This window comes from Panthera tigris, chromosome A3 (assembly GCF_018350195.1).
Source record: "Panthera tigris isolate Pti1 chromosome A3, P.tigris_Pti1_mat1.1, whole genome shotgun sequence".
In the NCBI taxonomy this organism is placed as follows: domain Eukaryota; kingdom Metazoa; phylum Chordata; class Mammalia; order Carnivora; family Felidae; genus Panthera; species Panthera tigris.
The window spans coordinates 100,892,276-100,915,202 of NC_056662.1; the positions used below are offsets into that span (position 1 = coordinate 100,892,276).

Below are 22,927 nucleotides of genomic sequence, written 5' to 3' on the forward strand. Positions count from 1 at the left end.
CCCAGGCCCCCATCAAATTCTGATCTGGGAGGGATGTAGTGAGGTCTTAAGACCGTGTTCTCAGCAATCACTTCGGGAGGTCCAAGGACCACACTTTAAGATCCACCAACTTATCTAGAAAGTGTTTGTGACCAAAAAAGTCTTTCCCAACCTCCCACTGCCAGATTGCGTTATATGAGGTGTGAAGGGGCTGACCTCAAACTGACTGACCAATCTGTCAGCGCGACTCCTAGGAGAGATGCTCCTCTCCGCACTTCATTCCAATGTGATGGCATGAAGGGAGATCCCCTCACAGATTACGCTGCCAGTGCCAGGTCAGGCCGGGAGGGACAGGGGTGTGACTTACTGGTCACCTTGCCCTTTCAACATCTAAATGGCCCGACCCACCACTGACCCCAGACTCGAGGCCCAAAAGGCATGTGAAAGAACTTAGCAAAGTTGACAAAGGTCCACGGAGAAAAAATAAGCACTTCTAATATGTTGCTGTCACTTCTAGGCAGAGCAAGATCTATAAGGGACAGTATTCTTCTTCTAACTCTTTTGGGTGTAGAATCTTCACCATTACCATCTTCATTTTCATGATCATCGTCATCGACAATCACAATAGTCAATAGTTACTGAGCCCCCATAGAACGCGTCTTAGATTTATTATGGGCCAGAGACCCTGGAGGTTATAAATGTCCATTCCATTCCCAGGCCCCTGGGCAAAAGAATTTTATTCAGCCATCTCTGAGGGTCACAAATCATTCTTCACGGAAATGGTTTCTCCTTCTCATGAACATGGACATCCTTCCATATCAGTTCATCTGAAGATCTATCTTATTTTCTTTAAAGGCATACTAGCATAGGGGGTGCCTGGGTGGCTCAGTCGGTTGAGCGGCCGACTTCGGCTCAGGTCATGATCTCGCGGTCCGTGAGTTTGAGCCCCGCGTCGGGCTCTGTGCTGACAGCTCAGAGCCTGGAGCCTGTTTCGGATTCTGTGTCTCCCTCTCTCTGATCCTCCCCCGTTCATGCTCTGTCTCTCTCTGTCTCAAAAATAAATAAACGTTAAAAAAAAAAAAAATAAATAAATAAAGGCATACTAGCATCTCATAGTGCGGATGGACCCATGTTTCTTTAATCACCTCCTGCTGATACAGATTTAGCTTGTTACAGGTATTTGTTATTTCAGGCAATGCCATAATGAACGTGTCCTGCCTATCTCTGCACACGTGAGTGATCACTGATGTAAGAGGCAACATCTAGAAGTGTAGTTGCCAAAGGTCAGAAGGTACAGCCATTTACATTTTTGGTAGGCACCTCCAATTGCCTTCAAAAAAATTATGGCAGCTTATACTCCTAACAATAGTGTATGAGGAAGTACCTGTTTTCCTCACACCAGGACTGGGAATTATATTTAAGACTTTTTTTGATGTTCTGATAAACGGAAAATTGCATATGTTTGTTTGCATTCCTTTTAATTTGTAATGATGTGTTTATTGGTCATTTGTGGGTTTTTAAAATGTCTATTTTGAGAGAGAGAGAGAGAGAGAGAGAGCAAGCAGAGGAGAGGCAGAGAGAGAGGGAGAGAGACAATTCCAAGTAGGCTCAGAGCCCGACATGGGGTTCGATCCCATAAACCGTGAGATCATGACCTGAGTCAAAATCAAGAGTCAAATGCTCAACCGACTGAACACCCAGATGCCCCAGTCATTTGTGTATTTTAATTCTGAGACATGCCTAATCTTTTACTAAACATGTGAAAATTTTAAAAATTATTAAACAGGTTACTTTTTTGATATGTCATTTTAAAAATAGTAAGCTTCATTTATTGAGAAAATTTATGCTATGAGGACACTGAGCATCTCATTCCTCACCTATATCACATATTTTGAGATTTATTGTAATAGAATAGAGAGAGAAGCTAATAATATGAATTTCTTAAAAATGTTTTTAAGCATTACTAAAATAACAATAAAATAAAACAAATTAAGAATTGTAGTTTGAGATCTCTCTGCCAGTCACCATACTAGAAGTGGCCTCACGTTCAATCTTCTTAGCAGTTCTTTGGCATCGATAAGATCCTCCTCCTCACTTCAATAGAGAACTCTTCCCCTTTCTATGGGAGAGATGAGAGAAACACAAAAATAGCCAAAGCATAACACAAAATAACACAAAAGCAGCCAAAGATAAGGGCAGTGGCCCTTTCCAAGGCCCCAGCCGTGGCGTGGCCTGACAAAGGTTCGGCTTCTGATTGGAAGAGGCAGTCTGGGAAACGGCTTTGATGCCGAAACGTTGGGATTTCCAGAGAGATGTCAATGACTTCCATCCAAAGACCATCAGGAATCTGCCCGGACTTGAACAAGTTGGGTTTACGTCCAGTTGGAAGAGGGAGAAGACATGTGATGAGAAGCGTTTAGAAGAATGGGGAATCAAAAAGTATTTATTTCTGAAGTATTTAGAATGATTTGATCGTTATATAGTTGTGTCTGAGGGATGGGACGAGCCTAGGGTCCTCCTCCTATAGTGCCATCTTTCCCATATGCTTTCAAAAATTATTTATTCTAGGTTTTGGGTTTGTATTAGGTGATTTGAGGGTGGGTTCAAGGAAGCGAGGCTTTGCTCTGGATTGGACACTTTCAGGAAACAGAGGACTCGGTAAAGGGCCTCGAGAATTCTTGTCAATCAGGCAGGAGGAATAATACGTTTAGGGCCGTGTTTGGTCATTCCTGTGTTTTGGACGATGTTCGTGGTTTGTGTGTCTTCAAACATAAATAGCTGCTTGCCTTACTTTTGTCGCGATCCATCGTGATCACAGCAGTCTTGTCCGACGTGAGTATTCTCTGAAATCGTTGATGTTCAACTGGAGAACGCCACGTCCTCAGGGCGGGTACCAGCCTCCAGATCAGGGGCCCCGTTTCACGTTCTTCAAGGAATTCAAGACATTGTTTGAAATAGAGACTACCCCCCAAATTCCGGTATATAACTTGCCTCTTTAGAACCCCATCCCATTTCTCTCCAGCTGTGCAGAGGCCATAGGGCTCAGGGATTGAAAACATGAGCTCTGGCCACAGGAAGCTGGGGCCGCAATCCTGTCTCTGTCACTTAATAGCTGTGTGAGACCCTAAGCAAGTCACTTATCCCTTCTGTGCCTCATTTTCCTCATTTACAAAATGGGGAGAGTAAGGGTTCGTACTGAAGGATTGGGGTGAAGCAGTCGGGACATAACCCAGCAGTTGTGCTCTGTTGTTACCATTGTCACCAAATGTCCAGTCAATTCTCAAGTGCCTGGCTGCTTGTAGGTGCCTCCAGCTGCTGTCATTTCTCTTGTGCCCTCCTCTTCCCTGTCTGTGCTGCACACTTCTCCCACACTGGTCTTCTTTAAAAAAAAAAAAAATTTTTTTTAATATTTATTTATTTTTGAGAGAGAGAGAGAGAGACAGAGCATGAGTGGGGGAGGGGCAGAGGGAGAGGGAGACACAGAATCGGAAGCAGGCTCCAGGCTCTGAGCTGTCAGCACAGAGCCCAGTGTGGGGCTTGAACTCACTAACTGTGAGATCGTGACCTGAGCCAAAGCTGGACACTTAACTGACGGAGCCACCCAGACGCCCCACACGATGGTCTTCTTTAAGAAGTCCCTTTCATCATGTTCTGTTGAGGGACATGCTCCGCACTCATTCTTGTTTAGTGAGCACATGCGACGGGCCAGGCATTGGGCTGAGCTGGGAATTTACAGCATTTTAGTCCATTCTCCTGCAGGGTAAGTATTTTGAATCCCCATTTTACCACTTGAGAAGGATACCGAGAAGATAGTATAAGGAACTTCTCCGAGGGCACGTGGTTTTTAAGTGGCAGAGCTGGGTTCAAATGCAAAATCTTCTGACTCTCAAAAAGAACACTATTGCAGGGTCTAGCACTTGTAAGTCTAGTCCGGCAGGCTCGGGAGAGGCAAAGGGCAGTTCCAGTCTTTTGGGGAAGCAAAAAAAAGGGTGCACCTAAATAAAGACATGGAAATAGCATCAGTTATGTGACAAATACCTGCTGGAGTGTTATAAATGCTCAGAGAGAGGGGTGTGGGTGAGCGTGAGCGGGCAGGAAGTGGTTGCCACCAGAGGTCAAAGGTTACCTGAACCTTCAGAGATGGGCCAGATTTGGACAAAACGAGGCTCTTCATTTAAGACTTGATTTCACCACGTCTCTTCTGCCATTTGTGTAGTCCCCTGTCAATACCAGATGGCCCTCCCTTCTGCACCCCTTGCCTGTGCTTACTCACCCTCCCTTTGGGCCCTTCCCCCTCCTCCCTCTCACCAGTTTGTAAAATTCAGATGGCAGAAACCTTGTGCTTTCTATCTCCTATTATCACCAATGACAATGCCCCTTCCTCCTTCTCCCCCCGCCCCCCCGCCCCCGGGGACTGGACACGTACAGCATCTGACCCGGTGTCTTGCTCACCCAAGGCAGCCGGCAGTTGCTGTTGAACAAATGAAGCAGCAGACTCCAAGTTCTTATACCAGTTTAACAATTTCACTGGCATTTTTGGTATCGATTCACATGAACTGTGAATCACATCTGCACCCCAGGCTGGGCCCTGACTGGCTCTCTGCACTTGTACAAGTCTCTGAAAGACCCTGGTCCTGGCCTCCCACCTCTAGAAAAAGCTAAGGGTGGGGCGCCTGGCTGACTCAATCAGTTAATCTCACAGTTCGTGGGTTCGAGCCCCGCCTCGGGCTCTGTGCTGATAGCCCAGAGCCTGGAGCCTGCTTCAGATTCTGTGTCTCCCTCTCTCTCTGCCCCTCCCTGACTTGTTCTCTCTCTCTCTCTCTCTCAAAAATAAATAAAACCTCAAAATAAATAAATAAATAAATAAATAAATAAATAAATAAAGCTAGGAGTGGCCTGGCCATAGTCTCCTTGTAGTTGAGTATAAGAACCATAAGAATCTCTGGGGCGCCTGGGTGGCTCAGTCAGCTGGGCGTCCTACTCTTGGTTTTGGCTCAGGTCATGATCTCACGTTTTGTGAGCTCAGACCCCACATCGTGCAGTGTGGAAACTGCCCGGGATTCTCTCTCTCTTCCTCTCTCTGTCTCTCTGTCCTTCTCATGCATGCTATCTCTCTCTCAAAATGAATAAATAAACTTAGAAAATATTAAAAAGAATCATAAGACTCTCGTGAGGCTTGTGAAAAGGTAGATTCTGGGCTTGGCTCCTACTCCCAAAGATTCCGACACGGAAGGTGGCAGCAAAAATCTAGGTGTTAACATATATCCAGGACTCTGAAGCAGCCGGTCACTGGGCTGCCCTTGGAGAAAGCCTGCTCTAGGTGACCCGGCTAGTTGCTATGAATCTAGAATGGAAAAGGTTGACAAACCCTGTGTTGGGGGCCGGCGAAGGCATCTGTGCGGGGACAGACCTCTCTGAAGCACTAACCCGTCTTAATTTTCAGAGTTGTCCACTTGAAAGCTAATGACCCAGTTGTGTGCGTCCCCAGGGGAAATCTAGAAGAGGGAAACTGACGCGCTCTAGTGTCCGGCCCCCTCCAGCCCCCTCCCGAAAATGTGGGGCCTCTTGCCCCCTGAGCTGTGCGGCAGGGGCTGATTCTGATTAACTCCACAGGATCTGTTTTTGTTTGTTTGTTTGTTCTTCACCTGAAGGGGTGTCCGTTTCTGCTGAGGGCCCTCCCAGCTGAGGCACCCTGTTTGGGAAAGGCGGGAGTTTGCTAAGCCCTTTGGAGGCTCCTGGCTCCTGGAGAGGGATCGGTATCCCCATTGCTCTGGGAGGAGGCCTTTGTAGTGTCGACTTGCTGTTTGTGTTTCAGGCTCTAAGGGAAGGTTTGCTCCTAATTAAAGGCATAAATGCTTTAATCCCTGGCCTGAGGGCTTCCCATAGCGCATTAGCCGTATTAGGAAGGAAATGGATTGTAATCCCTTTAATATAAGCCTGGAGGAACTCGAAGGCTTCTGGTTTGGGAAAAGAATTTCCTCCTGTGATTTAACAATATTAACATGCTGAATTTGCATAGACAGAAACTTGGGGCCCAGCTTTCCCTCCAGAAGGAGCCAAACTGATTCTCTCTCAAATGAATGACTGCTACGATAATTAGGCTCCTACAGCATACCAGCTCAGATGCCAAGGCATTGTACCGATTTTTCTCTTTTAGTTTTGTCATCCAACCGTGTCCATATGTATTTTCTCAAAAAGGAAATGAAGATAGAGAGGTGAATGTTCTCACCGAAGGAAGGAGGGGAGGATCTCGTTGAGAGCCGTCTGTGTGCCCTGTGCTTTGTGGATTCTGCTTATTGATTGCTGTCCACACAATATATTTGTGTGTGCTTTTAAACGTTTACTTCACCCTAACCACGTTTTTGGAAACACACTCATGTTGGTTTCTAGCGTGCCGCGTAGTTTGTCTTACTCTATACAATTTGAACCCAACGCCCGTATGTAGGCTTTAAAAAAACAAACAGGATTTGTTTTCTGGTTTATTTTTCATCCCTTACCAATGTTGAAAAGATCCCCCTTCATGCTGCTGGAGGAGACAGCAAGAACCATGAGAAACTTACCTGTGCTGCTTCAGAAAAACAACAGGGATTGCGCCGTGGTAACTTGAACATCGGTACATGGCGATCCAGCAGTGCCTCCTTGTGAGCTTATGACACGTCGTAGCTATGTTGTAGCCTAGATGGAGGAAGAAATGGGGGCACTGAGGCTCTCAGCGTGAAGCTGCCCATGGTGGCTAGCCATGGGGTGGCCCATCTGAGGCCTCGGCCCTGCTCCTGTAGGTTAATGCATTGACGTTGCTGCATGAACTCTGAAGCCCAGAGATTCTGCAGAAACCTGACCGCAGTGGAAGTGGCAAATGCCAGAAACTAAAAAAAAAAAAAAAAGACTGAGTACATGGACCCCTTCACCTTTTCACTCCCGTGGCCTTATTTCCCTTCCTGCTGCCCTTTTAGAGAGGCAGAAGAAAGCTCTTTAGGGCAGGCTCGCACCGCAGGGCTGTGTGGGAGGGAGCTCTGCTCCCCAAACGTGGCAAATCCTCTCTGTTAGCTTCAAATACCGCCTGTGTCACCAGCAGTTCCAGAGTGTGTATCACAGGTCCAGAGCTTTCTTCTGGGGGCTGTAGATTCTCTTACCCACTTGGAAGCCACACAGGCCGCACCAATGCAATATTTGTCTTACTCCCCAAGCTGGCTCCTCTGCTGGAATTTCCTACCTTACCAAAGGGGGACCAACCCCCAGCGGCTCATCCCCAAACTCTGAGAACCATCTTTGATACTTCTGTCTTGCTCCTGCTGATTCCGGATAATGAATTCTATAGAGTGTGGGGTGACTGGGCGATTCAGTTGGTTACGTGTCCAACTCTTAAAATCAGATCGTGATCTCAAGGTTATGAGATCGAGCCCCACACTGGGCTCTGCACTGAGTTTGAAGCCTGCTTGGGATTCTCCCTCTCCCTCTCTCCCTGCCCCTTCCCCGCTTGCGTTCTCTCTCTCAAAGTAAATAAATAAACATTGAAAAAATTCTATAGAGTTTACTTCTAAAATGCCTCTTGAATCTGCCCATTCTTCTCCCTATCACTGTCATCTCCTCTGACCTGTCCCAGCCGCCACCATCAGCTAGTGGCCTGCAAACTCCTTGCCTGGATCCTATCTCACCCTCACCCCCCACCCCCACCCCACCCCAGGCCATTTTCCATCAGTGATCTTTTTGATATGTTGTTTCATCCTTCTGCTTTAATTCCCCAGTACTTCCCATTATTTTCAGGATAAAACCCACCAATCCCCGTGTACCCCACTGGACAAACTACCCCCACCCCAGCCTCATCTGGAGTCAGTCGCACCTGTCTCTCCTCACTCTGCCCTAGTAGAGCAGCCTCTGTCTTCCACACAAGACAGGGCTCCCTCGAGTCCTACAGCAGTCACACAGGCCAGAGCATTCGCCTTCCTCCCTAGGACTGAGTTATAATGTCACTACTTGGCACAGGTCTCCCCTCTAAGACTGGATCAGGTCCCCGCACCCAACTTCTCTTCGATGGCATCGTCACCGTTGTATTTAAAGACTCACTTATATAATATATTTCTCTATCGCTAAGCTGTAACTTCATGAGGGCAGAGACCACTTCTGTTTTACATCACCACTCTGATCACAGGCCCTGTACAACGTCGGGTACAGAGCAGAGACTCAGAAAACATGGGTAAACACTGGCATGAAGAGCCACCAAGTACCGTCACAGACTCACTATCCATTTGGCTTTCTACATTCATTTCAGGTGGAAATCACATACCCGTCTTACAGATGAGCAAACTGGTTTCTGCTGGACTTACCTGGTTTACCCAAAGGCGTGAAGATACCAAGTATCAGGATTTGAAGTCAGGACTCCACTTGGTTTTATTTTCCTGGAAATATATCCTTGCGGCACAAAAGCCTCTTGTGGTGGCCCGGCTGTCCCTTCCGCTTGTATCTCTGCCGCGATTGCATTCTTTACCGAGTTCTTTACCATTTCCTTCAGTGTTATTACATTCACAAGCACTTCTTAAATTCTTACATCTAAGTCAAAGTGCACTGAGGGATAAGAAGGTGACTAACACCAAGTTCTTTACCTGAAGGACACCACAGTTTGCTAGGAGAAATAACTACTTTCTCTCTCCAACCTTGGATTTGTTGGAACTGTTTTAGCTGTAAGTTGTGCAAACTCCACTAAAACTGGCTTCAGCAGGAAAAGGAATATATCGGCTCATACAAACCGCAAAGTCTGAATGTAGTTTAAGCTTCAGGCATGGTTGTATCCAGGGGCTTGGTGTCCTCATGATACAGTCACTTTCTGTCTCCATCTCTTGGGTCTTCTTTTCCCTGCTCATTTTATTCTTTGGCCAGGCTCCCTTCGACTGGTGGCAAAGATGCCCTTGGACAGCTCCAGGCTCCAACAGTTCTTAGTGCCTGCTATCCCGGAAAGAGAGAGATGCTTTGCCAGGAGCTGGCATGATGCTCATCAGCCCACCTTGGGTCACGAGCCTCTCCTTGAATCAATCATGGTGGCCTAAGGGACGGAATATTGCTTACTGTTGAATCTGCACAGTTCAGAACAGTGCCCAACACAAAATAGTGCTCAATACATATTGGTTGGATAAATGAAAAGCGTCTAGTAAAGAGAACAAGGAGAGCTTCATGGGAGAGGTGGCCCTTAAAAAGAGTGACTAATTTTTATTGTGGTAAATATATATAACCTAAAATTTACCATTTTAAATGTACAATTTGGTGGTTTAAGTATGTTTGCAATACTATGCCATCATTGCCACTAGCCATTTCCAGAAAGTTTTTATCTTCTTAAAACTCTGTACTCGTTCCTCTCAACCCCTGACAACCACCACTCTACTGCCTGTCTCTCTGATTTTTAAAAATCTTTTTTTAACATTCACTTATTTTCGAGACAGAGAGAGACAGAGCACGAGTGGGGGAGGAACAGAGAGAGAGGAAGACACAGAATCGGAAGCAGGCTCCAGGCTCTGAGCCATCCGCACAGAGCCTGACTTGGGCCTCAAATTCATAGACTGCGAGATAATGACCTGAGCTGAAGTCGGACGCTCAACTGACTGAGCCACCCAGGTGCCCCTCTGTCTGATTTTGACATCTCTAGGCACCTCTTGTAAGTGGAATCCTATGATATTTGTCCTTTGTGGTCTCGCTTATTTCACTTAGCGTAATGTTCTCAAGGTTCATCCATGTTGCAGCACGTGCCCCGATCTTCTTTTTAAAACTGAATAATAGGGGCACCTGGGTGGCTCAGTCGGTTAAGTGTCTGACTTGGGCTCAGGTCATGATCTCGTGGTTCACGAGTTCGAGCCCCGTGTCGGGTTCTGTGCTGACAGCTCGGAGCCTGGAGCCTGCTTCCGATTCTGTGTCTCCCTCTCTCTCCGACCCTCCCCCATTCATGCTCTGTCTCTCTCTGTCTCAAAAATAAATAAACGTTAAAAAAAAAAAAAACCCTGAATAATATTTGAACAAAGGGAAAAAGAGACAAACCAAAAAAACCAGACTCCTAACTATAGAGAACAAACTGGTGGTTACCAGAGGGGAGGTGGACGGGAGATGTGTGAAACAGCTGATGGGGTTTAAGGAGGGCACTTGTGAGGAGCACTGAGTGATGTATACAACTGTTGACTCACTGTGTTGTACATCTGCAACAAGTATAACACTGCATGTTAACTACACTGGAATTAACAATTTTTAACTTTTTACAAAACAGAATAGTATTCCATTATGTGTATATATCACGTTTCGTTTATTTATTCACCTGTTGATGGATATTGGGGTTGTTTGCATCTTTTGGCTATTGTGAATACTGCTGCCATGAACATGGTCGGGCAAGTATGTGTTCGAGCTCCTGCTTTCAATTCTTTGGGGCACACACTCAAAGGAAGAATTGCAGGGTCATATGGTAATTCTGTTTAGGTGTGATTTTTGGAGGAACCGCCATCTTGTCTTCTACAGTGGCTGTGCCACCTTCTGATTCCCACCAGGGGCACACAAGGGCTCCAGTTTCTCCGTATCTTTGTCGACATTTATTACGTTTCATTTTTGGATTATAGCCATCCTAAAGGGCGTGAAAGAGGGTGAGATTTTGACAGAGGATGGACAAGCCAGCCTTTCAGCCAACAGAGGCCTGCCTGGAGGGGCTATGGTATGCAGTGGATTGAGTCACGCAATGTCTGATGTCAAAAGCCATGTGGGGTTCTGTTTACCTTCCTTTCCTGGAAACGACCGACTGTAGAGTACCGTAAAGGCCCTGCCTCCCATGTACCTTCCAATGCGGCTGCTAGAGCTCATGCTGGCTCAGGTGTGCTGGAACATCAGTGACTTGCTCTGAGAGGCTGAGTCAGGGGCAGACACCCGGGAGGTTAGCTGGTCACCCATCACAATGACCAGGGGCTGTGATCAAAGCAGCCTGCATCACACAGGTCAGGGTTCATCTCAAAGACAGGTGTGGTGGTGGGGCACAGAGACAGGACTCTTCACGAGGCAGGGGCACCTGGAGTTGGAAGGACAGGAACATCGTCATCTGCTTGGTAGAAGGAGGGGTAGGTGCTGTTTGCACTGACGCTGGCCCCCAGCCCCAGGAGGGGAGCTCTTTATGCACAAAAAGGAGGGGGCGTATGGACTTTTTGAGGTCTGGCAACCACCCCACTGGGTCACAGCCCACTGAATGGAATAGGCTCGGGGCAGTGTTCCATGGGAATGAAATGGAGTACCAGTCAAGAGCCTAAGGGTCCATGCACACAATACAGGGTGAGCTCAGATTGCTCCCAGCTGTGAGGCTCCCTGCTAAAACTTCAGGGCTGGGGGGGCGAGGGGCAGGATTGGACCTTCCTGCGGCTATCATTCAACTGGGAATGCAGAACCTTGCTTCTTCACCCTGGATGCTCCCGATCCCTGCTGGAAAACATGATTTGTGCTTCTGAATCAGGGCACCTGTAAGTCCTAGGCCCGTGGCTTGCTTCCTCAGTGCAGCGTTATGTGGGTAGCTTGAAATGGGCCATGGTGGGAGCATTTGCACGACAGAAATGCAGAAATCGGTAAACACTTATTTATTTGCCTCCAAAGGTGGTTGTTAAATATTTACCAGCACACGACTTGCCCTGCTTGAGAGGTGAATCCGATGTTCTCATCGGCTCAGGTTCGGTCTGGGGCCTGCTCATGCCCCTTTGTCCCAGGACCCCTGTCCACCTGCCCATCGATCCCTGCTGCCATCAACCCCTGGGTGACTGAGTCATGTGCAGGGTGGGGCTGAGAGGATTGGGGCAGTTGTGCTCGGTTGGCACAGCTTTGGGGACAATGGCTGTTTCCCCGGCATGTGACAGAAGCAGGGCTAACCAACTTGTCTGTGTCTAGGTCATCTGCCATGGCAGGTGTGGTGTACTCCAGACAGGTGAGTGTTGTGGCTTTCTGTCTGTCCCTCGTGGCCACTTCGAGGTTGGGCAGCTTTAACAAACAGGCCCAGACGCTTTGGGGATCCCTATGATGATCATTCTGAAATGGTGGGGTTTTTTTTTTTCTTGTTTTTTAACCAGTAGGGGAAAGCTAAGGATTTGCAATGTTCTGAGGGTTCATTTACGTATTCAGCATGCATGTATTAGGTATCATGGGTGTGTCGGTCCCTGTGCTGGGTTTTGAGGCTGCAGAGATGTCCAAGATTAGGTCCTAACCTTGTGTGCTTCATTAAATCCATTACAATTCGCCACGATAAGTGCTGCAACGAGGGACGTAAAATGTTGTATGAAAGCGGAGGAGAAAAAGTTTAATTTGGGGGAGGTGAGGAATGAAGGGGTGGGATAGATGTCTTGGGGCGAAATTTAATCTGGGTTTTGGAGAATGTGTAGGAGTTTGCCAGTCCGTGAGGAGTACCACTGGTGTTTCCGGCGGGAGATAAGAGCATGGGCACCTGTGAAGAGTAGACTGTAGCGAGGCTGGTGTACAGAGGGCATGGGGGGGAGCCAAGTGGGATGAGATGGTAGAGGTCAGTGGAAGCCAGATCGTGAAGGGCTCTGAATGCCAAGCCCAAAAGTTGGTCTTGGTCCTGTAGACCATGAGAAGCCACGGCTGCCTTTAGGTGGAAGAATGGCAAGACGGGATCTCTTGTTTTGTAATCTCCCTTGCCCTGTAGGCCCCTGCGGACTTAGATATATACCAGAGCTCTTACATGATTGACTATCAACCCTACGGGAAGCACAAATACTCCAGGGTCACACTACAAGAGGTAAGAAGTCGCTCGGTCTTGTCTTTTCTTCAACGGCCGACTGAAATCATCTTTCCTGCATTTGTATTATGAGCGTGGATATTGGGGGCACTTACTTTGAACAATAGCTGATGCCAGGAGATCTAAAGAAGTCTTTTATGTGTATGTTTTGTGAGTATGTATGCTTTAAAATGTACATCAACTCCAGGCGCGCCTTGGTGGCTCAGTCGGTTAAGCAGGCCGACTTCAGCTCAGGTCGTGATCTCACGGTCCGTGAGTTCGAGCCCCGCGTCGGGCTCTGTGCTGACAGCTCAGAGCCTGGAGCCTGTTTCAGATTCTGTGTCTCCCTCTCTCTCTGACCCTCCCCTGCTCATGCTCTGTCTCTCTCTGTCTCAAAAATAAATAAACAAAAAAAAAAATTAAAAAAAATAAAATGTACATCAACTCTAAGTCATGCATACCAAAGAGTGTAAATAATATACATTTACAGTTTAAATAACATTGACAAAACAAACACCAATGTACCCATTATCAGCCAGCTTAAAACATAGCACGTTAGAAGTACCAGAGAGCCCTGGTGGGCCCCTCCCTGCTCCCACCTCCTCCCACCTCCAGACGTAGCCACTATTCTGAATTTTGGGTTAATCATTCCCGTGTGTGTGTGTGTGTGTGTGTGTTTATTTTAAGTTTATTTATTTCTGAAAGAGAGGCAGAGGCAGAAAGGGAATCCCAAGCAGGCTCCTCACTGTCAGTGCAGAACCTGACGTGGGGCTCGAACTCACGAACCGTGAGATCATGACCTGAGCCAAATCAAGAGTCGGATGCTCCACCAACTGAGCCACCCAGGCTCCCCTCCCTTGTGTCTTTCTTTAAAAAATAGCTTTACTCTATATGTATGTGTCCCTTCAAACAAATTGTTTAGGTTTGCCTTTTGAGCTTTATTATATATTGGATCATACTATTCATCCTCTTCTGTGACTTTTATTTTTTGCTGAACATTGTATTTTATATAATATATTATTCATTTCTGCTGTGTGGTACTACACTGCTTGAATGTGCCACCATGCCTGTCCCGTTGGCCATCTGGGTTTTTACTTTTTTGTTACCCTCCCCACTGCCCAGTGCTGCAATGCGGATTGCACAGCCTAATGTATCCACCGCCCCGGGAGTGGAATTGCTGGTCGCAGGTAACATCGCTATTTGCCAAAGTTGTTACATCGATGCAGCAGAGACAGTCAGTTCTGTAACTCTCCAACCTTGCCATAAACTTGGTATTGATAGACTTTCAGACTTTTGCTGATTTGGTTGGTTTGAAATAATATTTTCTTGTGATCCCATGTTTCCGGATATTTATTATTCTGTGAGATGTCTGTCCTGCCTTTTGCCCATTTTGTTTTTTTGAGTGGGATGTTTGTCTTTTTCTTATTAATTTGTAGGAGTTCTTTACATATTGTAGACATGTTTCATTTGTTAGTTATATAAAGTGGCAAAAGTTCACAGGCTGTGGTTCATCTTTTCACTTCCTCTCAGTGAATCGCAATTCTTACCCAATTCTTACTGGCAAAATATAGCCAGATGTAGGTATCTTTCCCTGTATCATCTGCTCTTTTGAAGTCTTAAGAAATCCTTTCCTATTTCGAGGTTTCGCCCCTAAAAATAAGAAGATCTAGACAAACAAAGATGGGACAATTTCTGGGATATAGTATTTGGTGGAAGCAAAGTGCAGAGTGGGATTATAATGTGCATTTGTGTACAAACCAAGGGTGTGTGGAACTTCATTATATGTTTATATGTATCATTATATGTACATAAACTATATCTAAAAAGATACATGGGGCACCTGAGTGGCTCAGTCGGTTAGGCGTCTGACTCTTGATTTCGGCTCAAGTCATGATCTCTCAGTTTGTGAGTTCAAGCCCTGAGTTAGTCTCTGTGCTGACAGAGGGGAGCCTGCCTGGGATTCTGTCTCCCTCTCTCTCTGCTCCTCCCCTGTTCACTCTCTCTCTCAAAAATAAATAAAATAAACATTAAAAAAAAAGAAGAAGAAGAAGAAGAAGGGCACCTGAGTGACTCAGTCGGTTGAGCATCTGACTTCTGCTCAGGTTCTGATCTGGAGGTTCATGAGTTCAAGCCCCACATCGGGCTTGCCGTTGTCAGCACAGAGCCTGCTTTGGATCTTCTGTCCCCTTCTCTCTCCCTCTGCCCCTCCCCTGCTTGCACTCTCTCTCAAAAATAAATAAAACATTACAAAAAAAATTTTAATAAAAAAATTTTAAAAACCCTTTGTATTATTTCAGTATTGCCCTCAGTCATATACATTACCATTCAAAAACTAATTTTTTTTTAAGAGAGAGAGAGCATGAGTGGGGGAGAGGGGCAGAGGGAAAGAGAGAGAATCCTAAGCGGGCGTCACACTGAGCATGGGGCTGGATCCCACCACCCTGGGATCACAACCCAAGCTCAAATCAAGAGTAGGACACTCAAAGGACTGAACCGCCCAGGCGCCCCCAATGTTTTTTAAATAAAGAGAAGTGTGCTCCCTGGAGGATGAGGCCAAGGAAGCTTCGCCTCTCACCGAGCTCAGCTCTCGGTTCATGTGTGATTTATTTCCACAGCAAATGAAGCTGGATGCCCAGCTCCGGGACAAAGAGTTGTACAGGCCGATCCCCAGCTCCAGGCCCAAGCTAGAGGATGGGTACCCCGCCTTCAAAACTCCTCCCATGACCGCCAGAGACCTGGGGCTCCCAGGCTTCTTCCCACCACAAGACCAAGACCGGGCGACCACGGCAGAGGGCGAAGGCAGGTTCACCGGTCTCTGCCATTCCGTGTACCCGGTTTCCCACGCTCTGTACCTGGCCCAGGGCGATCCCAACCGCGTCCACCAGAGCGCCCACTTTCCGTGCCTCCTGGAGCCCGAGCGCCAGCCTGCCGCCAAGGAGGGCAAAGGCTACTTCCTGCTGCCTGGCTGCCTCTGTCCTCATCACCACAAAGTCAAGTTCCCCGTCTTGAACCGATGGGGGCCCTTGATGCCATTTTACCAGTAGGAAGTGTGGGGCACCCGCAGGGGCACTGTGGAAACCCTCCCTCTCACCAGGCAATCCCCCACTGCCCTTGGAGAATGGACAGGAGAAGTGAAAATAAAGCCATGGAAGATGATCCAGGAGCCCCGCCTGTTCTGCTTTGCGCCCTGCCTGCCCTGGCACCACATCTCTGCCCACCTGTAGGAGGAGGAGGGGATGAGGGAAGGAGGGCAGGACGGAGGGAGAGAAGGAAAACTGGCGTCTTTGGAGGCTGGAATCCGTGTCAGTTGAGCGTCCCGCTGTAAAGATTCTTGCTGCTGCAGGCATTTACTTACGAAATGGGAAAAATCACGTTCCCCAGAGTTGTCTGGATGTTGAGTGCGATTGCAAACTGGTCCCACGCTGGAGCCACCCACAGTGACCACTTCAAGGGCGTCATTTTACACGTTCCTTCTTGCTCAGCGGTGCTTTTGTAAACATACATATGCCCTCTTAGGGGCACAGTGCAGAAATGACATTCTTCCCTTCCAGTTCTGTCCTCTTGGCCACAGCCTAGCCACATGGTCCCACCAAACTGCAAGGAAGGCTGGGAAATACACCTTCATCCTGGGTGGCCATGTGCCGGTGAAAAACAGGAAGCCAGCAGAATAGAAGGAGAGGGTGTATTGGGGTGGACGACTGTCCATTTTTGCCACAAAACCTGAGGAGGCGTTCCCATTGGAATCACACCAGACACCTAGTGCTTCCCCAGGGAATCTCGTTAAAATGCAGATTCTGAGCCAGTCAGTCTAGGACAGGGGCAAGATTCTGCGTTTCCAGCAAGTTCCCAGGTGAGGCCAGCACTTCCGGACAGGGGACCATGCTTGAGTAATGAGGTCATACACAATACTCTGCACCTTCCGTTTCTCTTCACAAGCCATCACTTACAGATCTATTTTTTCTTTCTTTGTTTTTGTTTGATTTTAATAGCCTCCATGCCCAGTGTAGGGCTTGAACTCACGACCCTGAGACCAAGAGTTGCATGCTCTACCTAGTGAGCCCGTCAGCCACCCCAGATGCAATTATTGTTATTATTTTAAAGTTTATTTATTTATTTTGAGAGAGAGGGGGGGAGTAGGAATGAGGGAAGGACAGAGAGGAAGAAAGAGAGATTCCCAAGTAGGAGCCGAGCTGTCAGCACAGAGCCTGATGTGGGGCTCGATCTCACAAACCATGACAGATCTAATTATATATTTTTTTAACAGCTGCCTGATATTCCATTGAATTGATGGATTGTGACGTATTGTATGATTCTCTTATTTGTGGGCAGTGAGGCTTTTCCAGTTTCCTTCCTACAAATAATACAGCAGTAACAATTCGTGAACATATACCCTTGCTGCTTTTATTTCTGTAAGAGTCTTACAAGGGCTGGGTTTGTGCTGGGTCTGATGGGGCGGGTGTTTGCTGTTAATAGATACCATTAGAAGTGCACCCATCCTCCCAGCAGTGGCTACTAGTGCCTCTTATCCCCATCTCCTTATGATGGACATTATCAATCCTTCTGATTTTTGCTAATTTGATAAATAGAAAATGGTATTTCATTGTGGTTTTAATTTGTCATTACTTGGGTACTGGTGAGATACAGGATCTCTTCTTTTTTTAAGCTTATTTATTTTGAGAGAGAGAGAGAGAGGAAGAAAGAGAGAGAAAGAGAGAGGGAGACAGAACACAAGTGGGGGAGGGGCAGAGAGAGTGTGAGACAGAGAATCCCAAGCAGGCTGCACTCTGTCAGCAAGGAGCCTGACTTGGGGCTTGATCCCCAGAACCATGAGATGATGACCTAAGCTGGAAACAAATTGGTTACACTGCCAGCTGAGCCTCCCAGGCACTCCCATGGTCTTTATTATATCATTTGCCATTGGGTTTGTGAGTCACATCTTTTACCCTGAATTATCTTTTTTTTTTTTTTTTTTTTAACGTTCATTTATTTTTGAGACAGAGAGAGACAGAGCATAAACGGGGGAGGGTCAGAGAGAGGGAGACACAGAATCTGAAACAGGCTCCAGGCTCAGCACAGAGCCCGACGCGGGGCTTGAACTCACGGACCACGAGATCATGACCTGAGCTGAAGTCAGCCACTCAACCGCCTGAGCCACCCAGGTGCCCCGAATTATGTTTTTTCTTATCAGTTTATAGGATTTTTTTTTTTTTTTTTTGCACATTGGCCATGTTAGTTCTTTGTATAGCACATGTTCCTAATATGTTCTCCCTGAACTTTTAAATACACAATTTAAAATATGTAATCAGAACATATTTTTTTCTAACATAAAATTAATACCTTCAGTGGAAAATGCTGCAAAGTGAAGAAAAGCATGAAGAAGAAAAAGAAATCACCTCTAATCCCACTGCTCAGCCAGTAACAACTGGTAACATTTTGATTCCCAGCGTAGCAGATGCTCGGTCAGATCCTTGGGCTGTAGAGCCAGACAAATCTAGGGCTCCACCCAGGCCTGAGTTTACTACCTAGCACCTGAGGGGTATTCTAGAAAGTTATTTCATGTCTCTGAACAGCAGTTTCCTCATCTGTAAGAGGCATTAATAATGCTCCCACCTTTTGAGGAAACACTGTTTGCACAGCATCTGAGATATAGTCAGTGCCCGGGGAGACCTTTTATAGGTATTTTTACAAATCTCATACTGGATATACATTTTATTTTATTTTATTTTATTTTATTTTATTTTATTTTATTTTATTTATTTATTTTATTTTTTTAAGTTTATTGTTGAGAGAGAGAAGAGAGAGGGAGAGACTATGCAACAGGTGGAGGGGGGCAGGCAGAGATAGAGGGAGAGAGAGAGAATCCCAAGCAGGCTCTGTGCTGTCAGCGGGGAGCCCTAACTCGGGGCTCAATTTCATGACTATGAGATCATGACCTGAGTCCAGATCAAGAGTCGGATGCTTAACCAACGGAGCCATCCGGGTGCCCCTGAATATGTAATTTTAAACGCTGCTTGGTCTTCATTGCATTAGCAATAAGCATCGCCATTCAGCCTTAAAACTTTGTAAATATCCTTCATGAGTTCAAGCCCCATGTTGGATGTAGAGATTACTTAAAAACACAATCTTAAAAAAAAAAACTTTACAAATACGCTTGCATGTTCATACCGTAATTACCAGTTAGAGGTTCAAGTTGTTTCCAATTATGTCTTTTTCTCTTGCAAATTAGGCTACAGAATAAACTTTTTTCCGTAATTAGATAAAGAAGCAAAGTTACTGTGTCAAAGTGTATGTAGGTATTCTCAATGAGTAATACCAAACCACGTTCTAAACAGGCATATCTTTAATATCAAGGAATCTTTTTTAGGTGTGATGATTGCCTTTTGGTTATGTTAGACTTCTTTTTTTTTTTTTTTTTTACATTTATTTATTTTTGAGAGACAGAGTGAGAACAGAGTGCAAGCAGGGGAGGGGCAGAGAGAGAGGGAGACACAGAATCCGAAGCATGCTCCAGGCTCCGAGCTGTCAGCGCAGAGCCTGACGCGGGGCTCAAACCCACGAACCATGAGATCATGACCTGAGCCGAAGTCGGTCACTTAACCGACTGAGCCACCCAGGTGCCCCAGTGAGATTTAATTTTGAAATACAGGAGAGATGATGTCTGAAATTTACTTTATTGATTTTTTTTTTCGATGCTTATTTATTTTTGAGAGACAGAGAGACAGAGGCAGAGACACAGAGCTTGAGTGGGGAAGGGGCAGAAAAAGAGGAAGTCACAAAATGCAAAGCAGGCTCTAGGCTCTAAGCTGTCAGCACAGAGCCTGATGTGGGGCTCGAACTCACAGATGTGGGGCTCAAACTCATGAACCAGGGGGATCATGACCTGAGCTGAAGTCGGATACTTAACTGACTGAGCCACCCAGGTGCCTCTGAAATTTACTTTAAAATGCTGTAGCAAAGCAGTGTTACTGGAACAAGGGAATAAATAAAACAAGATCAGTGACAAAATAACTGTAGCTGGCGATGGGGGCATGGAAGTCCATCATCCTGCCTTCTTTTCCACTTTAGTGCATGTTTAAATTTTCTGTCATAAACAGTAAAACAGGATGAGGCACCTGGATGGCTCAGTTGGTTGAGCACCCCGCTTCAGCTCAGGTCATGAGCTCACGTTGTGGGTTTTAGCCCCATGTCAGGTTTTACATTGACAGCATGGAGCCTGCTTCAGATTCTCTCCTTCTGTCCCTCCCCACACTCTCTCCCTTTCTCTCTCTCAAAAATAAATAACAAAATTAAACAGGAAGGAAAGGAGGAAGGGAGGGAGGAAAAGGAAGAAAGGAAAGGAGGAAAAAAGGAAGACAGACGTACCTTTAGGCTATGGCTAGCCATCTTTAAGTGTATTAGTTCATAATATCCTTGTCATCCTTGCTATTCTGAGTAAAAAAAAAAGAGAGGAAGGAAGGCTGGAAGGAAAGGGGGATGGAAGGGGGAAGGGAGGGAGGGAAAGGAGGGGGAGGGAGGAAGGAAGAAAGGAAGGGAGGGAAGGAGGAGAGCGTGAAAGAGAAAGTCTGTTAGTTGGATAGTATAATCTGATCCCCGGTGAGGTTGAATAATTTCACAAATGACCCTTATCTCTTCATGGGTTGCAAAATGCTTTCTTACTAGCGTGTCCCTTCTCCTTGACCTATTACACTCTTTCGTGAATCTGTTTTATCCAAAATGGCTTCTAGGATGTCTGTAAAAGAAGGTTTATGAGTGAAATCTCACCACTTTTCAATGCTTGTGAACGTTTTTTCCAGTGTTGGGCCATACGGATCCGCTGACAGTTTTAACACATAGTTACTTCCACAAAGTGATTTGGTTGTAAAAATGTAACAATAGCCACCCTTTACCCATCACCTGTTGTAAGCCAGGCTCTGTGCATACATCACAAACGTTCTTCTGTCCTCACATACGGATGAAGAGACAGAGGTTCAGGGAAGTTAAGTATCGGCCCAAAGCCACTCATGGCAAAGCTAGAATCTGAATCCCAGAAGCATCTGATTCTAACCCCAGTGGTTCAGTCAGTTTTAGAATGTTGCATGCCATTTTGTTCTAAATAAATGATAGAAAGCCCTTTAATATGATAGCTGTCTTGCTCCCTAATGTCCAAGTTTCCAAACCTGCCATTTGGTGTGAACAATTGCCCCACCAAGAAGATGGGCAGATGCAGGGCTCCCTCTGGATTCTGAATCCGAGGTGTTCAAGAGGTCACAGCCCTCGTCATGGACTTCCAAGGGCTGGGACTGGCCACGCTGAAGATCTGAAATGGATCACAGAGTCATGCCCGGACAGGTCCACGGGAGCCAGAGCAGGAAGGCTGGCTGGGACCTGGGCCCCCCGGAGCAGGACAGCACAGGGAGTCGCTGGCTCCAGCGACGATGATGAATAGAGACCCCAACACACGGCGCCTGAGGCACTGGCCACACAGTCCCACACGCAGGCCCCAAGGTGACCTTGAGCTGTGTCTGGGCAAGAGCCACTGCAGGCACGACAGCCCCACCCTGGAAATCTCTCTGACTTGGTCTTGCCTCAGACCCCACCGCAGCCGGAGCGCCCCCTGCAGGCCCTCCCCATATCATGCTTCCCCATTCTTTCTCATGGGCAGGACCTGGCCTCTGGGGCCCCTCACCTGCGCCACCCTTCCTACCAGGCTCCCTGCCTTCCCCAAGTTCACACGCAACAGGCCGACGTCGGCGCCTGCGCACTTGCTGTTTCTTTGTGTCTTCCCCTCTTCCCCCACCCCCACCCCCCGAATTATTGCCTCCTCTGAAAAGCCTGTCTGGTCAATCCCCCGCCCGTAACACTGCAATTCCTGAGTGTTCCCAAGGCCTGCCATCCCTGCATCTCTCCGAGGGGTGCTGTGCGGATTACCTGACTGAACCCCTAGGGCCTGGCCGAGACCGCTCAGTAACTGTTAGATCTTTTTAATTTTCGTTTTTATTGTCTTTAGAATTAGGACGGTTTTATTTATCTTTGTTGTTCCCGGAAGCCGGCCTATAGCAAGTGCTCAGTAAATAGTGAAGGAATGAAGGGGGCGAGAGGGAGGAAGAGCTTTCTGAGGGGAAGCACAGCAACGACGAGGTGGCCCCGGGCCTGACCTCCAGGCATTTTCTGTAGCAGCTCTCTTGGCTCTGGCCTCTGGCAGTTTCAGGCTCCAGGCGGGGTTGTGTGTCCACCTTCAACCAGGGAAGCTCTCGGTACCTGGTGATGTCAGGTGAAGTTACCTGAGTGACATTCCTGAGGACGGCCCACGGCTTTGCCCAGTGAACTCTGCTCTTTACCAAGTGGAGTCTTCTTTGGGGAGACAGCAGGACGGTGGGAACTCCAAACTGGGTTTGGGCCACCCCCTTGCATGTTCCTAGTCCCAATTCTGGCCTAGTGCAATAACTGTGTTTAATCAATAGATTCAGGAGAAGCCTGCTTTGGTCAATAGACATTTTAATATTCTCAGAAGAAGATTCTTAGCTCCTCGTCCAGTTTATTATGGGGCAGAACATGGCTCCCTGCCAGCAGCCACCCCAAATGTCTTCATCCGTTTTGCATTTTTAGAGCCCCCCAGAGTACCTGAACATAAGGGAGAAAGCAGGGAATCCGGAGCAGGTGCTGTGGGTGGACCCATAGTGCCACCGGGTGGGCCAGCCCATGTCAGGCACAGCGCAGACCTTCTCTAAAATCCCACCAACAGCTGTCAACCGCATTTTACAGCGGAGGAAACCGGGGGCTCAGGTGATCTGGCCAAATGTCACAGGATAGGAATATCTTCCTTCCATGAAATCTGACTCCCATGAAAACCTTCAGTTTTAGCATCTGTAAAAAGAGGGTAATTATGTTCGTTTCGCGAGATGCAGATAAGAATGTGCAGGAGAGGGCCTTAAAAAGTTTTTTAAATTTAACAAAGGGCTCCTTTCCAATTATTGACCTAAAAGACGACAAGCTGACACCTGTTTTGCTGCACTTCCTGGTAGATTCGCCCCTGCCCTGCACTGCGCCCCACCCCCCAGCTGGAAGTCAACTTGAAGGGATGTTTTTGTCATTCCTGGGCCTGGGGAGGGGCCCTGATTATGACGCTGCAGGAACAGGATTGGGAGGCTCCAAGATAATGCGAAGGGCCCTTACATGTGTATATTCTTCAGAGTTTACAAAACACAGCCGCAGGTGGTATCTCCCTTCAATCTCATTTCA

General features: G+C 47.0%; 1 protein-coding gene and 2 long non-coding RNA genes across 6 annotated transcripts in view; 2 read left to right on the forward strand and 1 right to left on the reverse strand.

The window, feature by feature from the left end:
- Positions 1–8,328, forward strand: part of LOC122237375 — a 56,576-nt gene extending 48,248 nt beyond the window's left edge. Inside the window, exon 4 of the long non-coding RNA XR_006215873.1 lies at positions 8,249–8,328. This is a non-coding gene — a long non-coding RNA (uncharacterized LOC122237375). The remainder of the gene's footprint in view (positions 1–8,248) is intronic.
- On the reverse strand, positions 3,546–10,873 carry LOC122237376. The gene is made up of 4 exons (XR_006215874.1): positions 10,719–10,873; positions 8,304–9,016; positions 6,540–6,654; positions 3,546–3,974 (listed from the first exon to the last, which is right to left on the reverse strand). It is a non-coding gene; the product is annotated as an uncharacterized LOC122237376 (long non-coding RNA).
- Positions 10,874–10,967: 94 nt separating this feature from the next.
- Positions 10,968–15,865, forward strand: TEX37 (testis expressed 37). 4 transcript variants are annotated; one of them, XM_042981948.1, is made up of 5 exons: positions 10,975–11,054; positions 11,578–11,650; positions 11,866–11,902; positions 12,638–12,730; positions 15,325–15,865. In XM_042981948.1, exons 3-5 carry the CDS (start codon positions 11,876–11,878, stop codon positions 15,751–15,753), a joined length of 549 nt encoding a protein of 182 aa, XP_042837882.1. In that variant the 5' UTR covers positions 10,975–11,054; positions 11,578–11,650; positions 11,866–11,875; the 3' UTR covers positions 15,754–15,865. The 4 variants fall into 4 exon arrangements, with proteins under 4 accessions (XP_007082391.1, XP_042837882.1, XP_042837883.1 ...); XM_007082329.2 differs by lacking the exon at positions 11,578–11,650 and having other exon boundaries at positions 10,968–11,054; XM_042981949.1 differs by lacking the exons at positions 10,975–11,054; positions 11,578–11,650 and adding an exon at positions 11,061–11,262.
- The last annotated feature ends 7,062 nt before the right edge of the window (positions 15,866–22,927 follow it).

Bases quoted from the DNA above. Each gene is read 5' to 3' on its own strand.
- TEX37 (XM_007082328.3), top strand. From the start codon at position 11,419: ATGATTTGTGCTTCTGAATCAGGGCACCT. The intron at 11,903-12,637 runs GTGAGTGTTGTG...CTTGCCCTGTAG, and splicing joins GTGTGGTGTACTCCAGACAG to GCCCCTGCGGACTTAGATAT. The intron at 12,731-15,324 runs GTAAGAAGTCGC...TTATTTCCACAG, and splicing joins CCAGGGTCACACTACAAGAG to CAAATGAAGCTGGATGCCCA.